General features: G+C 41.0%; 1 protein-coding gene across 5 annotated transcripts in view; it reads right to left on the bottom strand.

Moving 5' to 3' along the window:
- The window catches only part of TIAM2 (TIAM Rac1 associated GEF 2), a 217930-nt gene that overhangs the window by 50588 nt on the left and 145388 nt on the right, over positions 1–21954 (bottom strand). For all 5 annotated transcript variants that reach the window (XM_055309747.1, XM_055309749.1, XM_055309748.1 and 2 more), the window contains 5 exons: positions 16928–17089; positions 15379–15483; positions 14764–14842; positions 12440–12532; positions 11229–11492 (listed from right to left, as the gene is read on the bottom strand). In XM_055309747.1, coding sequence (XP_055165722.1) covers positions 11229–11492; positions 12440–12532; positions 14764–14842; positions 15379–15483; positions 16928–17089 — 703 coding nt within the window. The remainder of the gene's footprint in view (positions 1–11228; positions 11493–12439; positions 12533–14763; positions 14843–15378; positions 15484–16927; positions 17090–21954) is intronic.

Genomic DNA, 21954 nt, shown 5'->3' with positions numbered 1-21954 from the left:
TGGCCTCCTACAGCCTCTTCTCAATAGTTAGTGATCCTTTTCAGACCCCAGTCAGATCATGTCACTTCTCCTCAAAAACATGGGATGGCCCCCTATTGTCCTCAGACCTCAAACTGGCTTATAAAGTCCTCCCTGATCCTGCCTCGCATGTCTTCCTGGGCCTCACTTCCCATGGCTCCCCAGGCAGGCCAGGCTATTTGCTGATCCCTAAACATGCCTCCTGCATCCCCATCTCGGGGGACCTGCGGTTTCACCCACCACCTGGAAAGCTTTGCTACCACAGGTCTTAGGAACAACCACCAGTGCCTACTTACAGCTGCCACCTGCCCATCTCTACCCCTGGTCCCTCCTCCCCTGATCTATTTATTTTCCATCACACTTAGCTCCTGTCAGTACAATGTATAATTTAATTATTGTGTTTATTACTTTCATTGATTTCCACACACTGAAATATAAGGCCTACGTGCTCCAGGAGTTTTTAACCTGTTGTGTTCACTGCTCTGTCTCCAGCACTTCTAAAAACAGTGCCTGACACAGGATAGGCAGCGACTAAATATTGTTCAATGAGTAAATTAGAGTAAAAAGAAAGAGAGAGAGAGAAATCCCTAGTTTCTCTTCTTGGCCTCAGGCACTCCTGAGTAAGGAGAACTCACCATGGTAAGCAGGGTAGAAAATGACATGTCTCACGTCACAGACAACTTCAGTGTTTGAATTCAGGATTAAAATTAAAATTAGCTTCATAGTTCATTTGCCAACCTCAAGGAAAAAAGAATTCTCAAGGTCAAATTCCTTGCACCGGAAATTCGGCCTCCTAAACCAGCCATGGTTCCCTTCTTAGTCATAAGTTGTATTTTCTGCACTTTAAGCAAACCACGTTTTAAATATAACATAAAACGTAGTAGTTTGTTGAAAAATAAAGTTAATAACAGAAATACAAGACCTTAGAGGGTTTTCTTGGTTTTGTTTTTTAAAGCTTAAGCCCTGTCATTCCTCTATCCTTGATTCATTCATTCCTACATTTGAGCAAATATTTCTTGAGTGGCTCTACTTCTGTGTCCAGTGACTTACTAGTGATAAAATACAGGAGACCCTGTGCTGAGGAAGGACGGTTACCCCTCCAGCATAAGTGCTCTGGTGGAGAGAAGCACAGAGGGCCACCCAGTGCCGCCCACCCCTCCCCCCACCATCTCAGGCTGGCCCACGACCTTATCACTTCTCAGTGGCACTATGAGCTGCTTCACCTCCCCTGCGACTCCTCATCACCCAGATTCTTCGCCTGGCACACGAGACCCTTTGTGACCTGGCCCTTGCTCACCAGAGCAATCTCATCTTCTCCAGCTTCCCCATTTGCAGAAAACCTTACCTTCCAGAAACCCTAACTTACCCATCTGGCCACAGCAAGACCCTGACACCCACCCTCCACAACTTCTCTGAGCCCAGAATGCACTTTGCCTCCTTCAGGGTTTAACACAAGTGAGAATGACCCTCAGAAGTGGCCCTAAGAGCCTGGAACATGAATTACTGCTGCCCCTTAGGTATTGTAATAGCCCTTCTCAGAGTGTGGTCTGTAGACTTCTGGGGCCCCTGAGACCCTTTCAAGTGATCTGCAAGTTCAAAATCATTTTCAATACTAAAGCCAGATGTCATCTGCCACCTTCTCTGAGGAAATCTGCGATGTCGGTGCAAGGTAGTCGTGGGTAGATCTGCTAGCAAGGTAGCACACATTAGAGCAGCGGCACTAACTGTACTAGTCATCACAGACTCCATTACCACGCACTTCCATCAAGAACAAGCCCACATCCATTAATGATGTCCTCCATGAAGCAGTAAAAATGGCTGACTGTACTAGAACTCAACCCTTGGGAACACATTTGAGAAGTATCCATACAGCTCTTCTGCAATGGTTGTTGCACGAAAATGTACTTACACCATTGTACTGCAAGCTGAACTTTTTCTTTACAAAATGTTAACTCAAAAAATATTATTATTGACAATATTAATTATTGAAAATAAATACTGACAAAAATATTTTCTTTAAAATGAACCAAGTGTGGGGTACCTGGCTGGCTCAGTTGGTAGAGCATGCAACTCTTGATCTGAGGGTCATGAGTTCAAGCCCTACACTGGGCATAGAGCCTACTTGAATTAAAAATAAAATACTTTTTAAAAATAAAAAAATACAACGAACAAAATGAGCCTGTCACTTCCAAGGAAAAAACTGACAGTACTGTAGATGTAATTCCAACTTTCTAGCAAAAACTCAAATCTTGGAAAACTTGTATCTTCCACCGTGAGTTTGACAGCTTCCCAATACATCAAGCCTTTGCCATGTGAAACTGGTGGTGATGTTAATGAATGTGATCTTAATGTTTACCGTTTACTGTTTAATGCCCATATCTGAAAGATCTGCCTAACCTAGCAATCTAGTATTTTCCAAATAACCACTGCATGTTACAAAACCACATGACTAAAAGATCAAAGTGTAAGATAGGCCAATGGGCTTTAGTGGAAGCAAGTAGGAAGGTCTAACAATAGTGTTTCAGATTCCACACACAGCTCACTTTGGAGGAACTACCACTTGTTGTGCTTTAGTGTAATTATTAAAGAAGAATATCCACAGTTATCTGAAAGATTATTAAAATACTCCTCTCTTTTCCAACTACATATCTGTGTGAAGTTGGATTTTCTTCAAATCATTTTCACAAAAACAAACACTGCAATAGGCTGAATGCAGATACGGATATAAAACCCAGCTGTCTTCTACTAATACACACAATAAAGATACTGCAAAATGTAAAACGATGCTATTCTTCTCATTTTTTTTTTTTGGTTTGTAGAACTAGCTCACTAAAAATATGCTCACTGTGTTAACACAAAATTAGATTTATTGTTGTTACAGTAAAATTTTAATAAATATTTTTAAATTTTTTTAGAGATTTGTTTATTTATTTTAGAAAGAGAATGTGTGAGTGGGGTGGGGAGAGGCAGAGAATCTCAAGCTGACTCTGCACTGAGCACAGAGCCCGATGTAGGGCGCCATCTCAGGACCCAGAGATCATGACCTGAGCTGAAACCAAGAGTCGGACGCTCAATCAACTGAGCCACCCAGGTGCCTCTCAGTTTAAATTTCTAATATAGTAAACATTACTAGATATAATCCACATAATCAAAGCTCTTTGGAGTCCTTGGTAATTTTTCCACAGTAAAGGCCCTGGAGACCAACAAGTTCAGGAACCACAGAACTAGAGCTATTATGATGGCAGGTGATGACTGTTGTCTGTTCACGCATCTGCCCCACATCCACTGTAGCAGCCTGGAGGAGGGGCTATGGTTCTTTATTTTTGTACCTCTGCCATCAAACACAGTGCTTAGCACATAAGCACAAATTTATTATCTTATAGTTCTGGAGGTCAGAAGGCTAAAATGGGTCTGCTGGGTCATATTCCATCTGGAGGCACTAGGGGAGAATCTGTTCCTATGTCTCTGCGAATTCTAGAAGCTGCATCAATTACTTTGCTCATAGGCCCACACCATTCCAATCTGCTTATGTGATTATGTCTCTGATTCTGGATTCTGACACCTGTCTCTGTTTTATAGTGGGCCCACCCAGATAATCCAGTATAATCTCCCCATCTCAACATCCTCAATCTAATCACACTGTTGAAGTCCCTTTTACCATGTAAATTCTTTTGCCACATTCATAGGTTCCAGGGATGAGGGTGTGGACATTATTGGGGAGGGGGGGATTTTCCTGCCTGCCATATAGCTGGTACAAAGATAATTCAAGAAAATAGAGCAGAAAAATACCCCACCATCTTTCCTAACATTTAAGACTCTCCAGACCAGAATGAGAAAGAAACTAAGAAAATGATTACCTCTGGGTGACAAAGTGGGTGGCTAAGGACAGAGTCGGAGAAATTCATCTATTTTATTCAGTTAAATGTTTGTGTGGTCTTTACTATGAGCCACTATCTAGCTCTTTCCAAATATTAGCTCATTAATTCTATAAAAACCCTATTTTACAGTTGCAAAAACTAAGCAGAGATGGATTAAGTGACTTGCCCAACCAAGGTCCCACAGGTAGTTACAAACCTGGAGCAAGACTGACCACAAGTTTCATGCATAGGATCCATGTTCTCAACCACTTCCCTACACAGCTTTGACTGCTGAACCCTTCACACTGCTGGAATTTCACACCAGGAGTGTGTATGTATGTATTACCAATCCAAATAATTAAAGACAGTCACAATACAGCTATCTCTAGAAGTGAAAGCTGAAAAGGAGATATCCCCACATGGTCCTTCCTGATGGTCTGAATTCCTTCCCAAGGAAGAATAAAGTCAGGAGTATAATTCATTTTTACACCCATTACAAAGAACAAACATGGAAATGCAGACAAGTATCATTCAGTGATCAGTACTCATGATATCCCCAGGAACAATAAGATCTTTTTTTTTTTAATGTAATAAGCTATAAAGCTTCCTCTTTCCAACCACACCCAACAGTTTCACGCAAGTACTACTACTGCACAGCAACCTGGCCCACTCTGCCTGCACGGGAGACTAGATTTCACCCAGCCATCCCAAATTCTCAAAGGGCTGGTAAAAGCAACATACCCCATAGAAATTTCATACAGTGTTCTTCAGAGAAATTCTGTAGGTTTTTACCTGAAAGATGAATTTACATTTAATGTTAGAAAAGAGAATATAGGACTGGTTTTTAATTCAAAATGCTGTCAAACTATTTACCAGCTCTCCCTTAGTGCCAAGGATGCCTCATTCTCCTTGCTATGGGAGCACCCCCTACCACAAGCTGGCAGGGAGCCCTCCTAAATGAGCACTGTAAGGACCACACCATTCCTGGCTATGGCTTCACAGGCTGAGGAGCACTATGGTTTTATAGGACACCCATAGTAATTCATGTATTCATTCTTCCCCTCCCCCTAAACAAAACAATGTGAGTATTTACCTTGGCTTTTGGTCACTAAAAACAATACTTTAAGACCCACAGGAATGAAGCCACAGTCATGGAATAATAAAGCTGATATGTAAGAGCAGAGCGCCTGGAAGTATTTCAAGCTACATGGTAGTGGTCATAGGTGACCAGGGGTGCCCGGGTGGCTCAGTTGGTTAAGCATCTATCTTCACCTCAGGTCATGATCCCGGAGTCCTAGGATTGAGCCCAGAGTCGGGCTCAGTGGGGAGTCTGCTTCTCCCTCTGTCCCTCCCCCTGCTCATGCTCTCTCTCAAATAAATAAATAAAATCTTTAAAAAATAAGAATAATAATAAATGACCAGACAAATCCCCTGCATTTTACACAAGGCAGGGGAAAGTAATGCAATGCTCACCAGTTTTTGTTTTTGTTTTTCAGATACAAGCCATGACAGGTTATAAATTCCTGCAGTTTAGAGTTTTCTACAATCTGGCCCCAACAGATTTTCCAATTTTATTTCCTATTAACACACTAGCCAGGTGAGTTCTACATGCCGTATGTGAAATGCCCTCTGGACCCTACACCACACACCTCCCCACAGGTAACCTGTCCATCTGCAGTGCTCAAGGCAAATGCTAACCTCTCCCTAATTTCTCACAACTCTTTTGGACTCTTTGCTCAAAATAAACAGAAAAAATCAGTGGGAATTCCACCTCCAAGCTGGACTTCTCTTTTTTAGAAAAGGTTTGTGAGGTTTTTTTAATAGCAAATTATTATTTACAAGCGTTTTACTTTTCCTACTCAAGAATAAGCTTCTTAGGAATAGAAAATAATGTCTAATTCATCTTTATCTACCCGTAACATTTAGCACAACACTTTGTTTATGTGTTAAGTGAATAAGTAAAGGACAAAGAATGAGAAAAGGGGACCAGATTCTCCAACACCACTAAGCTTTATAAGAGATTTTGTAGCCAAGGACCGTATCTCCCTGCTCTGCTCACAGAAAGCCACACGGTCGCTTCCACGGATGACAGTTACCTTCACCAGCCTCATTAGGAATGAAGACTTCTGAGACCAACATTCTCCATGCCCTGGTAAAAGCGATCTATTTCTCACTCATATTTTCTTTTAAAATTTTTAACGCACCCTCCATCTTTATGAACGCCTCTGTTTTTACCCTTGGGGATGTGGGGTGTCAGCCAGCCAGACACAGGGACTCAGGGCATTCCTTGAGCTAAATGCTGTTTGTCATCCTATGGCAGGCTGCCCTCATCCTCATCAACAGCAAACAAGTGAGCTTGCCACATCAGTGTTGGGTCTAGTTCCTCCCCTGGTGAAAAGCTGTATAAGGGACACACACAGTCCCAGGAGACATTCCTTCCAAAGAGCACATTTGCATCTAAGTGGCTTCTGGTAGCTTGAGGATCTACACTCCTCATACATCACTGCAGAAAGAGAGTGATTCAGCGCCGGGTGAGGAATTAAAAAAAGAACCTCAGGCTGCAATTACCTTCATCATCGGGTAAGCACTGCTGGGCCGATGTTGTCTGAGGGGAGCAGGAACCTAGGGCTGCTCTTTCCCATCTACTGTGAAATGCACCCCGATCCTCATGGCACAGTGGGAACTGCTGTTTACAGATGGAGGCTGCGAGGATGCCACAAACCTGCTCCAGCCTCACAACAGAAAGACTGTTCAGAAACTCTAGGCCCAATGAGACACTCTGTAAAAGCCGCTGGAATTTCCCCAAAGATGGCACACCCTAGAAAAGGGATTTTTACTAGAAGCCACAAAGACGGCATGAACAGGACCCCCGGTATTATGAGGGCTGGGCACGCCCAAGCCCTTCAATGGCAGCCTTGTTGGCTCAAAACTAGCACCAGCCTCTTTGGGCAAAATTAATCTCTCTATAGTAAGTCTTTACAGAGGAGATTTCCACTCCAGTCCAATACAGCCTATACACATTTCCTCTCTTCTGTGGATAATTAGAACAGAAAGTCAAACCCTTCAAGGCAGGAATCAAATGGTCATTCATGTCTAAGGAAACCAAGGAACTTAATACATCAGTTCTAGATCTGCCTGTCTGCTCCTATCTGTACAGAGGCTCATAGGAGGGTCAGAGAGGCTCATGGGAAGGTCACTGGAGGAGCAGAGAAGCTCACAGGAGGCTCACAGGGAGCATGAGAAGCTCTTTCCTCCTCGGTGTACTCAGTTTGCTGACCGGGCCAGCGTCTCCTGAGGGCAAGCTGTGGCACAAACGAGCTCAGCTAACCTGTTGGCCTGCGACATCCTGGGCCACCCCAGGCAGTGCTGGCAGTCTGGGCCCTATCATCCTCCTCCTGAGAGAGTACCAACACACAAACAGAACAGCTATGACTTGCTGAGACTGTCACATGGATTATCTCATTTAGTCCTCAAACTCTTGATGCATAAGGGTTCAAGAAAGGGTAGGTCCTACCTCTCAGGGTCAGACCTGACTCCTGTAGACTAATGGCCCCAGAGCGGCATGAGGAAGCCTGGTTAACAGCAAGGCTTGCACTACCCCAGACCTCCTGAAGTAGCCCCCCTCCCCCAGAAATGTAATGTGCATTTTCACAAGTTCAGCAGGGAGTCTTAAGCAACAGGAAGCTTGAGAACCATTTCCCTAACCAGGACACAAATCAATGAGTCTCAAATGACAGTAGGATGCTTTTCTAGAAAAGCAAAGATGCTGGGGTTACCTGGGTGGCTAAGAGGGTTAAATGACTGCCTCTGGCTCAGGTCATAATCCCAGGGTCCTGGAATAGAGCCCTGTATCGGGCTCCCTGCTCAGCGGGAGTCTGCTTCTCCCTCTCTCCCTCCCTCTGCTATTCCTCCTGCTTGTGCAAGTGCACTTTTTCTCTCTCTCTCTCAAGTAACAAAATCCTAGAAGAGAAAAAAAGAAAAGCAAAGATGCTGAATAGCAAGCTACAATCCTCGTCCCAGCTTCTCAGGACCTGCTACTGGACCAGCACTTTTTTCAGACAGATATATAAATAAGAAGGATGTTTTGTTTTGCTCTAACCTGAGAGCAAGAGACTGAAGATAAAAAAAAAAAATTTCTGGATACCTGACCAAAACCAAAATTAAACCAAAAGCCATAAACTCAATGTAGCTTATTCCCAGGGCCTCACATGTTTTAAGCACCCAATATGGGATCAGTAAACATTCATCATGGATAGTCAAGATATGCTCAAAATAACCCTGCAGCTTCTTCTTCCCTACCTTCTTATATTCTTATGTTCCTATTAAAAACAACAGCAACAAAACATATGTCCTCCCTTCCAGAGCACCAGCTGTTTGTATTTTATCAACAGAGGATTGGTTTCTCCAGAAAACAAAACCAGAAAAATCTTCCTTTTTTGACTTCCCTTCCAAAATTGGAGGGGAAGGCAGACTCTGAACTGGCCACTCTTGAGAATAACTCAATGTTGTATGAAAAATTAGTTATCAGGGACCCCTGGGTGGTTCAGCAGTCGAGCATCTGTCTCTGGCTCAGGGCGTGATCCTGGGTCCAGGATCAAGTCCCCCACTGGGAGTCCCCGTGAGGAGCCTGCTTCTCCCTCTGCTTATGTCACTGCCTCTCTCTCTGTCTCTCATGAATAATAAAATCTTAAAAAAAAATAAAAGAAAAATTATTTATCAGAGTCCTTTAAGTTCTTTCCTTTGTGTAATTTTTAATCTTCTTAGCAAGAAAATAGGACCACCGTTCTCTAATTCATTGCCAAAGTAAAGCAAGGTAATTTTTCATAAAACATTAAGCTTCACAGGAGAGGGAAGAGGAGAATCCCATTTTTTCAATTCCTGACATGCAAGAAGTTTGGCTGGACACACACAGATGTGGACTCCCTCGTAGTGACCTACTCGGTTGAGGGGTGAAACCTTGCCTTCCAGATAAGAAGTCAAGGCTCGATGTCTTCATATGGGCTTCCCCATCAGCAGAGTCCAAGCTAAGGATGTGGGTTTACAAGTTTATTTGGAAGGTGATCCTAAGAGGCCCAAGGAAAGCACAGGGCAGGGGAGAAAGCCCATAAAAGATGTGAAAATGAGGTTGCTACATGCAAGTGGAGCTCAATTTTACAGAAGCCACATGAAGAATTATATTATGCACTGCAGAACTGTCCCCACGCAGGGTAAGGAGACTAGGGTGACATCCACCAGCACCCGTTTCCCTGGTTGAGAGCTGCCCCAGAATTGCACATTGTCTAAAGGCAGCCAGGACTCAAATTTAGGTCAGACTCAAAGGCTGCGTACTTGTCACCATTCTACCTTAGCTCTCGTTTCACCGATGCAGGCTCTCGGGCACATCTCTGTACTACACACACACGTGGGATTCACCCTTTTTATCTTCCCATTCCCCCTCACCCACCCACCCACCCCTTATTTTCTCCTCCTTCAAACTTAACAACACAGACTTCTTCTGAGATGTTCACTCAATAGGTGTTTTCTTCCTTCACAAGCTACACAACAACTTCAAAAAGAAAACCAATAAATTCCATATTTGCAAAGCGTTTGGGGAAGCAGCCCACCATAGCTATTTCATTTTCATAATGAAAGCATGTTACTAGTATACACAGACATCAATATCGGTATCTCTTAGGTAAGTTAGAAAGGTTTCAACTATTAGAACGGCTCCCTGGGGTGAGTAATGTAACGGCTATCTGACCCAGGACCTCTTTAAATTGTTTCCGAAAAAAAAAAAAAAACAAATGGAAAGGGATAAATAGGCTTAGCTGACCTGCTTGATCCTTAGTATTTAAAAAAAATTTTTTTAAAGGTAAATTTGCCCCTTTTGCTGCTTTCTACAGAAATTCATTCCTGCAGTACCAAAAGTGTTATGGACTCTGCAGTTATTTCTTATTATGATAAAATACATCGAGATAGAACAGGCAGTGAATGTATCCCCCAAGAATAATGAATCCAACAGATGGACATATGCATGTATTATGTGGAATCCTCAGGTCTTAACAGAGCCCAGGGTCACTGAATGATGGCCCTAATACAGCCAAGTAATTAATTAGTTCCATCATGATTTTTGCTTTATGATATCCCCTCTTATATGCCAATAGTCAACTTAATGGCATTTTAAATTGGAGTGAAGCCCCAAGAGAAGAAAGTGCTATATACCTTATTGAATCACAAATCTTACATCTGATTTTTTAATTCCAAAAATGACCTAATAAACTTGCTTTATAATTAAATCTATCTGAACTCCTCTTTTTGTGTTTTTCATTCATTTCTAGTAATCATGCAGAGATTTCAATGGGAAATCCATTATCATTGCAATTAAGTATAAGAATTCCTCTGTGTGGGAGCACCTGGGTGACTCTATCCACTGAGCGTCCAACTCTTGATTTCAGTTCTGGTCAGGATATCAGAGATCAAGCCCCACATCAGGCACCAAGCTAAGTGTAGAAGCCTGCTTGAGATGCTCTCTCCTCTCCCTCTGTCCCACACCCTGTTTGTAATAAATAAATAAATAAACAAACAAACAAACAAATAAATAAATATTTTTGAAAAGTTCCTTTGTGTGCACGTAACAAAAAGATCCTATGTGTCTCTTGCGGTGGCTTGACTCCCTTCCTCAAGGAATAGGGAGGGAAACTACAGGTTTTCAGTATTAGCTGGAGCCTCTGATTCATTAGCCAGCAACATTTGAATAATGCATGAATTAATAAGCTCAGAAATCCAGACCTTCAAATTATTTCCTCATATGGAAATCTTACCTTTAGAAGAATAAGCCGGCATACAACTTTCCATTTTTAAGCTTTAGTAAAATTTTAAAATATACGACCTACATTAAAAGTGCAGTTTATTGAGAAAGTAGTCACTTAACAAAAGAGGTAAAGAATCAAATTGTATCAACTCTTCTAAGAACCCAAAAGACTGCTGCAAAATGTTTTTGCCTTAGATTCAACTGAACAAAAAAAAAAATCAAACTTTATCATTCATGATGGCTTTCATCTACCTTCAATCACAAAGCAAGTATAATACAAAATTACTGTGGGTGTTTTGTTTTTTTTTTAAAGATTCTGCAATTTTGAAGAATACTGTTTTCATGCAAAAGTTTATTTTCCATTTTCAGGAAAATGTTATAATTTCTACAATGCATGGAATTTTAATTAAATCTACTTGGTCAGCATCTGTGTTCTTCTCCTAATAAAGGAGAAAACATTCTTTGAACAGCCTAAATAATCTAAGTTTGCAAGCAAAATTACAGCCTAAAAATATCAGCTGGTGACACCAGCAGTGAAGGAGGAGGAAAGAACAAAGCCTTACCATTGGTTGTATTCTTTTTGAAGTTATCCAGGAACTCCTCCAGAAGCTGGGACTGGTTTGGGGGGGGAAGTAGACTCTTCTGGTCCCTTGAGAACAGGTCACTGTCTGACCAGGAAGAACACAAGGTGCTCTTTCTGTCTGGCGGCCGGGCAATCAGGGTGAGCCCAACACTCTTCTCAGAAAACAGGGCTTCCATCTGCTTGAGGTCAAGATCAGACACAGCTTCCCCATTTAAGGTCATGATTTCATTGCCCTTTCTCAACCCTGAGAATGAGGAAGAGGAAACAAAAGAAAAGAAAAGAGATTACTGAGAGAAATATACTAACACAAAGATGAAGGACAACTGCAAACTCACACTACATATTCTCAGGAACTGGCCTGTTGCTGCCTTCAAACAAAGTGCCAAAACATACAGTATTCAGATGCCACTGATAACCAATGTCAGCTCTCTCAAAGCTGGGGCTAAAAGGAACAGTTTTAGGTTTTGTTTTATTTTAAGTAAGCCTTTGGCCAACATGGGGCTTTAACTCACGACCTAGAGATCAGGAGTCATATGCTCTATAGGATAAGCCAGCCAGGTGCCCCTACAAGTTGGATAAAGAAAACCAGAGGTGTGTGGATGGCTCAGTCGGTTTCATGTCCGACTCAATTCTGGCTCAGGTCATGATCTCAGGGTCCTGAGACCAGGCCTCCCAGCAGATGTTACTGGGAAGATAGGCAAGGCCCGCGAGTGGGTGGGAGGGCGGGTTGAGCTCCGTGTTCAGCAGGGAGTCTGCTTGAGAGTCTCTCTCCCCCTGCCACTCTCCCCGATAGCACATGCTCTGTAAATAAATATATCCTTAAAAAGAAAAGGGAAAACCATTTGACCATCACTCAAGTTCATTGTTCCTCTATTTACCTGATGTGAAATGGCCTGTGAAGTAACATTTATCTGTGTCTGTCTGGCTCTCTGTTTTCTTAATCCATCTGTCAGTACATATTGCACTGTACCGTCTCTGTGTATGCATGTACTCTCTTTCTAGACACCATCCCAATTCTGTCTGTCTATCTATCCACATATACATTTTCAGTTAAACTATGAAGTTTACTTTTCTTTTAATCCTAGGAGAAACCATTTTCTGACAAAACTGCAAAAAGATAATCTCACTAGGCAGACTGCATTCCGTAGTTTTGAGTTAGGAGAGAACAGAGACACTTTGTGCCACACGGACCTTCTCCATATGCCAAGCCGTCAGGGAGAACATCACTTATAAATATTCGGCTGAGATGCTGATGCTCGTCCACCTGCGCTGTCACTGCAAACCCTAAGAGTGACAATAAGAAAAAAAAAGTCTAAATTCAGCACACTAATTAATTTCACCAACTTCATCAGCAGTATTTCCCTTGAACATCTTCTGTCATAAGTATGCAGTGTCAAGGAAGTCAAATTACAAGTATTTTGAAAGCACAGATATCTAGGAGGGGCAGAAAAAGAGGAACATGTCAGATCTAAAGGTTTAGGAGCACCCGGATGGCTCAGTCAGTTAGGTGTCTGACTTGGGTTCAGTTAGGCGTCTTCCTTGGCTCATGACTTCAGGGTCCCCTGCTCAGCAGGGACCCTGCTTCTCCTTCTCCCTCTGCCCCCCCCCCCGCTAGTGCTCTCTGACTCTCTCTGTGAAATAAATAAAATGTTTTTTAAAAATTAAAAAAACAAAGGTTTAGTATGAGTGCACAACCTTATTAAAAAGTAGAAAAGATATACCCACGTTTAGAGCAGCATTACCTACAAAAGCCAAAAGGTAGAAGCAACCTAACCTTCTTTTGACAAATGAATGGATAAACACAATGCAGTATATACATATGATGGAATTATTCACTCATAAAAAGGAAAGAGATTCCAATACATGCTGTGTAACATGGACAAATCTTGAGAACATTATGCTATGTGGAATAAGCCAGTCACAAAAGGACAAATACTATAGGGTTCACTTCTATAAGGTAGTTAGAGTAGTCAAAATTCATAGACAGGAAGCAGAATAGTGGTTGGTAAGGGGTGGGGAATGAAGTTTGTTTGATAGATACAAAGTTGCAGTTTTGCAACATGAAAATAGTTCCAAATATGAATGGTGTTAATGGCTGAACAGCAACGTATGTAATGTCCCGGAGCTGTCATTCTTAACCATCCTTAACGGTTACAATGGTAAAGCTTTGTTATGTGTATTTTACCATTTAAAAAAAAATTTAGAAGTTGAAACCAAAAAAATACTCTTATTGAAATAAATTAAATTCAGCTCAATACAAAATATTTGTTAAAAAAAAAAAACACTGTATGGGGTTAGGCATTTTAAGTAGGTAGAAAACCACTTGGATGGATACTGTACCTACTCTAAATGTGACTACATGCAAAACCCAGGTGAAACATCCCCTCCTCTAAATATGCATCTCCCTCACCTGAAGTGTGCCCTTCTCGGATCCCACAGTTGGGAATATTTGTTTCCACACCTTGGTCCCATAATACTGGGAGTACTTTGACAACAAGAATGATGTGTCCCCCCACCCATTCCCTCTCTGCCTCAGGCTGAGCCCAGCAGACTGTGATCTCCAAAAACTCTCTTTGCCAAGTACCTTCACTCACTCCTTCAGCCACTTAAATATCAAGAAGATTTGCAAACACCACCATGGAAAGTAGAGTGAAAGTCAATAGAATATAGACAAGAGGCTAAGAAGGCATCAGAGAGAAAACCAACATAACATTGGGTCAAAATAGATATGTAAATTGAGAAACAAAGAGCATGTCAATTTTATCAAGTCAACAAAATAAAAAACAAAGAGCAAATCACAAGAAAATTTTAATATATTACAACTACTAGAACTTGATTAGCTGGATTCATTTTAAGGAAAAAAGTTACATCTACGTGTTCAAACAAGACAAGATAACTGATCGTTATCTATTGAGTTCCCATGATAAAAGAATAAAATGTTGAAATGAACTTTAAGATATCAGCACAGCCCATAAGGAGCTCAAAGTCAAATTTAAATACAAACAAATGGAAATGCAGAAATCAAATATTACAAAGTGACTTGGGTAAGACTGACCCTTAACTTCTAAATTGAAGGTAAAGCAATAACATAAGTTTAAGAAAGTTAGACCCTCAGTTCATCCCTGGAGGCCCTGGTGGCTTTACACAGAGGGAACATGGGAGGGGAAGTGGTGAAGGGCAGCATTCCCAGCCAGTGAAAAGCTGAGAGCAAAGGCAGGAGGTGAATTAGGACTTGCTCATGCCAGAACAGCACACAGCACACAGCCTATTTGTTGTGTGACTCTTACTACCATCATTTCAAATTCAGCAATTTTTATACTCATTTCTTTTAATTACTTTGGCATTTTCCTTATGTATCTTTTTAGTCTAATATAAATAAATAAAAATGAAGGAAGAGGCTACTCTAGTTTATACTGAAAAGGTAAACATAAAGAAAGAAAATTTAGTCCAAAGATACTAGAGCATACTAGACAAGGATGGACAACACAGCTCTCGGACAGTGTTCCGATGCTTACCAAAATCAGACACACTGCCAGTCTTGGTAAGTTGTACATCGTAAACACTCAGCGGAAAGATTTCTATTTCATCATAAACCTACAGAAGGAAAAAAACAAAATCAAAAAATACAATGTCATGGTATCTTGCACATTTATTTTAATATTTTATTTACTTATTTATTTGAGAGAGAATGCAAACGGGGAGGAACAGACTCCAGCTGAGCCCGGAGTCCGACATGGGGTTCAATTCGATGAGCTCCATGAGATCATGACCTGAGCTGAAACCATTTTTAAGAGTCGGATACTCAGCCAATAGAGCTACCCAGGCACCTCTTTAGAAATTTATGATTTCCAAACTAGATGCCAAATTAAAACAGGATTCTCCCCTCCCTGACAAATAAATATATATATATTTTATATGTAAATATATATATATATATTTTTAGTAGGTTCCACATCCAGCATGGAGCCCAATGCAGGGCTTGAACCCTGAAATCAAGACTGGAGCCAAGATCAAGAGTCAGATACTTAACTGACTGAGTCACCCAGGTGCCCCCACAAATTACAGACCTTTAAAATCAAGAGGCCAGGGATGTGGCTCAAAATCCCTTTCTAAAGCTCATACACACTTGCCTGTTCTTGCATGTATTCATATGGTGCAGGGATACAGTACTCAGTACTTTCATCTACTAATTTTCGGAGTTGTAGGCCATAGTGGCTGGGTTCCAGCTGCCTCATCTGTAAAGAAAAAGACAGAAATCTACTCAGATTTTAAATTTTTTTTCTAAATTCATCATTGTTCATTAAAAATAAAAGTGGAAATTTCTGAAGGAGTTTAAACCCACACACTATATACAGAAATTATATTGAAATTTAAAGGTGTAAAAAAAGAAAGAGGGAGCAAATAATTATTTTTAAGAAGGTTTTCTCTAAATGACACTGATTATCACTAAAAGCAAAAGACATATTTTTAAGAACTTCTGGTAGTATATTATCTGACAAAATAGATCTTACCATCTCAGCAAATGCTGTATCATTCTATACGCTGGTTTTACCTAAGTTGTTTCTCATTACTGAAGTAGATAAATTGTGTAAAATGTGAAAAATCTCATATTCTACAGACTTCAGAATCAGGAATTTCCTACCCCAAAAATGTTTCAAAAGGAAAATGTAGACACATGTACTGATTCGCTCACTCAGAAATTATCTCAGGCCCATGCTCTAACTGGGTCTAACTGACCCACTCTGACTTCTGGCATCCTCTATCACTTACAAGACTTATGAATTTCATAACTCATGTTGTTGCTATAAAACACTCTTGTTGGCTATCTGAATAAGAGCCTTACGTAAAAGAGTAAAAGGACATTAAACTCCTAAGAATGTAAGCTACATATATGTGTCTGGTGTTCTAAGGCATAAGTCAAAGTGAGACGATTAAAGGATAAAATTAAAGATTACCCACGTCTATTAAGTGTACATGGTAAAGAGTTATCAAAGTCTACATGCCTTTTCTCACCACTCCACGGATTTGACAGCATTTTCTCTGAAAACTTAAGAACAGTTCAGCTCTACTACGCCACCTGGTGGATTAAAAGCCTCTGCTCTGACGTTCAGGCTACTATCTCAGCAGGCCTTCTTTTAAAACTTAGTGTCAACACTCTTTTCAGAAATACAATGCAGTTTGAATAATGAGTAAAACACAGTCTCCTACAATCTCCGTGAAGCAAATGTGAATAGTCAAGTTACTCATTTAATCTAGATTAACTCTATAAAACTGCTTAGGAGTAAACCAAACTACTTTGAAGTTTATGCCGCTTTCTTACATAGCACTGTCTCTAAGGAACTTAAATAACAAGTCTTCATAATTATTCTAGATATAAAGGTATATAAAGAATTTCAGTAAAACAGCTCAGGTTTTTCATGAAAGCAAGGGGCTGTAACCTAACAACTCACCCTTCTAAAATATGGAGAAGAATGCTAATTAAAGTAATAAATATGTCCATTATTGAACATGTTAATAGATGCTAATCTTAAACTTTTTTTAAATTTTAAAAAATAGATGCTAATCTTTTCCCTAGTATAGAAAGTAAGGTCTTAAATACCATACATATTTAGAAGGCATAGGGAAGCAAGATTAAGGATTCTTTCTACTGAGGTGTATTTCTGTAGCAAAATCCATTACCTTGCATGCAAGAGTCAAAATATCTTCTACTCTGTGTTCTGGCTTGATCATTACAGTAACTCCTTGATTATCCTGAAAATGAATGTAAGTCTGGGCTTCCCATGTGTTGTCTCGGGGAACACCATCGGCTGTTGAACCATATATATGCAGAAGTTCATCCACCTGTTTTCAGATACCACGAGAAAATACAGACTTGATACACAAAGCATAGACACTACTAAAACAATGTCCCCTTGACTCATGGCGTATATTATAGTAAACCCTTCCACATTCCTTGTATGTCTGGCTTCTCGCAATCCTCTGGGGCAGACAAGTTCAATGCCTCTCATTGGATCCACATGAAACAAGCCCAGGGAGGCTGACGAGAAGGCAATGGACTCCTCATCCAGTGTTATAGCCATGTGCCATTTGCCACTTAGCTCAAATCTGAATACGACACAGTGGATGTAAGGATGCTTGGTAGCCACTCTCACTGCTCTAGAATTGCCAGTTGACAAGAGCCCTGTGAAATCTGCATTCCTGATACCTGTGAATTTTAATACACAGGTATTCTTGTTAATGGCCACTGATGCCTGCTACATCCTAACCCAAACTGCACTTGATCCAAGCATGTTTCTCTTCTCTCTTCCTTCAACTTGCTTTTTAAAATCCCTAATCCTGGGAACATTTTTTTTTCCTTTCCTTTAACTATTTCACATCTAGATACTCTTAGAAATCATGCCCAAATATACCACCTTTAAAAGGAAGCTTTTCCCAAAGATGTTTACTTCCCTGGATGACATTAACATGCTAATTCAATGACCTCATGCTAATGTGTACTTCCATGATTTGTAAACAAAAATAGTTAACATTTATTAAGCAACTCAGAAATGCTGTCCTCTGGTTAGATTCTTGCATTAGTCTGGTGGTAAAGAGTTGGGGATTTGATAACAAAAAAACTAATGTTCAAGTTACACACTCTACCATTTGATCAGCAGTAGGACAAGACATTGACTTTACTGAGCCTTCTCTCCTATTCTGTAAAAGGGGATAGTAACAGAATTTACTTAAGTTTATTAGTTAATACAGATTTTGCAAGCAAAAAAAAATACACATGTGAAAATACCTTACACATTAGAAAATGTTACTTTCAATACTATCACATTATTATATCCTACTTATCATAAAGTTATCATCAGCAGATTTTGCTTTGAATTCCATGCATTGAAAAAGAAAACCCCACAAAGCAAAAAACCCTCTTATGATGAATTAAAAAACTAGAATGGGGGGCACCTAGGTGGCTCAGCCAGTTAAGTATCTGCCTTTAGCTCTCAGGTCATGATTCTGGGGTCCTGGGTTCTGAGCAGGGAGCCTGTTTGTCCTCCTCCCCTCAAACTTGTGTTCTCTCTTGCTCTCTCAATAAATAAATAAAATTTAAAAAAAACAACAACTAGAATAGATATACTGAAAATTTAGGGGGAAAAAAACAGGCTTAGGAAATCAAGAGAAGAATCCATTTTTCTGTGTTATCTTTTTTAAAATGTGGTATTTGTCTTTAGAGGAACGTTTCTGGATCCGTCATGGATCTGTCACTTTCTGTACATTTTGCTGGAAGATGATCACAGCCCAGAATGAATACCAACCTCATGTGCCAAAGCAAAAGAAAAAAAGAAAGGAATAGATGCCTGGAGCCAAGGAGCAGGAAGCCAGGATGGAACCACTTTCTCCTGAAGGATCCTATCTCATAGAGATCACTCTTCCTTCTCTGATTCAACCTCCAGATCCTTTCCCTGTAGAGAGTGATTTCAACCAGGTGCATCAGCAATAAGGAGAGAGGTACTGCTTTACAGGTACAGACCCCAGCTCTCAAACCAGGCTTGCTCAGAATCAAACTAAAACCCCAGCAGAGGTCACTGCGGAGTAAGAAACCACACAAGAAACCAGGCCAAGAAGAAACCAAATAGTGGATTACACCTGCAAAGCAATTTAACCTGTAAAAGCAGACAAGAAAAAAATGACTGAAGATGGACGGGAGAAATACAAGATCACAGAGAGACTGTTTTACATGGGGCTAGTTGGAATAAGTTTGTTGTTGCTATTAAGTAGGCTTCATAGCCAACGCGAAGCTTGAACTCACCACCCTGAGATGACAAGTTGCATATTCTACTAACTGAGCCACCCAGGCAGTCAGGTGCCCCTGGATGAAATAATATTTCATCTCGCTGTCCGTTCACTCACTACTAACACTTTATGCATTACCCTGACCCTCTACATAACAAGCGAGAAAATGAGGCTCAGAAAATTCTAGAAACTTGCCCAAGCTCACATAGTGAGCTGCGATGGTGGTTCTCTAGGGATTTGAACCCTAAAACCCCAGCTCACCACCACTGTGCTACGGAAATATCAACCTGGCAGTTAGTTACCTCCCCAAAGTGGATACAACCTCACCAAGTTCTAGTGGAACAAAACAGCCCACCTGACATTCCCCACAAGGCAGCAGCACTCTCCTGCCTCCAGTTCCTTATTCATCTCAATTTCCCTTCCCCACTTTACCTTCCTCACAGATCCAGTGCTAAAACCACATACATCCTTCAACCTTATTTCCAGTGCTACAGGCTTTCTCTCTCTCTAACGAAGTCTCTTCTGCTCCTTTCCTTTTACCCCAATTCAACTCGATTAAATGAATCTACAGTCATATCTCTGATGTAGCACTTAGCTAAGCCTAGCTCACTGGACAGTCATTTTTAGGCTGATGCCAAATCTCCACTCCTCACATTCCCCATCCCCACCCCCAACCCCACCCCCTCACCCCTGTGCTAAGACAAATGACAGCAGAAGCTCTTTCTGGCTCTGAGTCTTCTTTGGACCTTGACACCGTGCATTTTGCACCCAGAACATATCCAGCACAGGGGCGTTGAATTGGATGCAACTAGAAATTCACAGTCATACATAGGCTTGAAAGGTAAAAGCTGTTCTATCCATACAGCCAAGTTCTTAATCGTTCCTAAGTTTCAAGAAGTGAAATTAGTAAGAGAGTACTGAAGAGGAAGAAGTCCTAAACAAGAGAAAAGGATGCAGGTAAATGACGAAGGAGAGAATGATCATCTTCCTCTCAATGAAATAAGGCTTTGTACCTACAGCTGGCCGCTCTAAGGAATCATTTCCCGAGTCTACACTGTTGACCTAAGATGGAGTAAATGATGGGAAGGGAAAATGCCTATCAAAGCCAAGGCTGTGGAAGATTCATAGATAGCCCCTCAAGAGATCCTGCAGTGAAAATTTACATGTTTTTCCTGTGCGTAACACACCATCTCAAATGTATGCAATTAAAGAAAGGGAAAACCTGGTTATTTCAAGGAAACATCAGGAATATGGAGCTAATTAATTAATTAGAACAAGAAAAAGAAAAGGCTACATGTTTACAGAGGTCCTAGGTAGTTGTAAGCTTTGCCTACCTGGAGCAAAAACTAGACAGATTTCTGCAAGGGTCAATGCTGTCTGGGCCGAGAATATATACACGTGGCTTTATTTTCAATAAGCCAGATAAAAGCCATTCTTTTTCATAAAAGGAAAAAAGAATCTTGAATAGAAGCAAAAAAACTAAGCCCTCTGGAAAGCTCTTTTCCCAGCCTACCCTTTTCAGAGGTGCTTCGTTCACCTTTCTTACCGCTTACCCAGAAGCCTGAGGTCAGCTACTCCACCAAGGCCCAACCTGCCTCCGGCTCCACCTCTCTCCAAACCCCATCCTCTCACTAAAAATTGGTTTCTAGGGGCACCTCTGTGGCTCAATGGGTTAAGTGGCTGACTTCCTGATTTCAGCTCAGGTCATGATTTCAGGGTCCTGGGATGGAGCCCCATGTCAAGCTCCTTGCTCAACGAGGGTCTGCTTCTCTCTCTCCCTCTGCCGCTGCCCAACCACATGCTTGCTCTCAAAAAAATAAATACAATCTTTAAAAAAAACTTTTTTTTAAATAGTTTCCAATTAGCTTGCTCAAAAATTGACAATCTGGTCAAATCCCAGCCTTGCCTGGGCTGGCTATCTAAAGTCTCTGGGCTTCAGTTTCTTCACCTTTACAGGGTGCTAGAAGCCCCAAGCTTCATGGGGAGGCCAGGAGAGACTGGCATGAGGAATTGCATTAGAAGGCATTATGTCCTAAAGGGCCATAACATAACATTGTAGAACTTTTTGAAGTTCAGTCTGCAGAACTTCAAAAATTAGAATTATACTGTAGCAGCCCAAAGACCCAAAATTCAGCAGTGGCCGCTAGAAAAGAACTGCATGAGAACCATCCATTGTCTCAAGACCCTGAGGAGCCCCGGGTACTCAGAGCAGCATGTGGTGGACTGTGAGTGGCCACCCATGAGGCAGGAGGAACATCACCCAACCACAGGCATGGCCACCCCAGCTTGATTAAGGAAGTCGTGCCTTCCTTGTCGGCAACTTCTACAGAAGCATTTATTATTACGATTACATTCATGGTCCTGAAAGCACATGTCAAATTACTTATGCTCAGTGTGCCACAAGGAGAGAAAATTGAAACTCCGCATGTTCTCACAGCAGATGCTTTTGGATCAAATGGCTTGTAATTACTACTTGGATCACTGAAGGGAAGTGAGTAGCAAAATCACAATCTGGCTGTCACAAATGGGTCCTCTACCACACTTGCTGATAAAAGGAAAGTCTATTAGCAAGTGAGATGAGGAGAAAACACAAAAGGACTTACAGGCTCTGGGTTTTCTTAATAACAGCAAAATGTCATGGAGGACAAAGTGTTGATCGCCTTCTTGGGCTGATGCCCAAACATCAGTTGATATGAAGGGAAAATAAAGACCTATCTTTGTACCTATCTGTCTGTATATGCAATGTGTCTTATGCAGGGTTCCACACTACTAATTCTATTTAAACAGATTACTATGCTGTGGTCAAGAATAAATGGTTTCATTCATATTTTCCATTTTAAAAAAAAAAACCAACATTAGCATTTTTTTTCCAGTTTGGAGCTAATGACTCATGTGACAATACTTCATTCACTAGCAGCCACAGAAAG

Source organism: Nyctereutes procyonoides, unplaced genomic scaffold, assembly GCF_905146905.1.
Source record: "Nyctereutes procyonoides isolate TBG_1078 unplaced genomic scaffold, NYPRO_anot_genome, whole genome shotgun sequence".
Taxonomy (NCBI): domain Eukaryota; kingdom Metazoa; phylum Chordata; class Mammalia; order Carnivora; family Canidae; genus Nyctereutes; species Nyctereutes procyonoides.
This window is presented reverse-complemented; position numbering and strand designations above follow the sequence as displayed.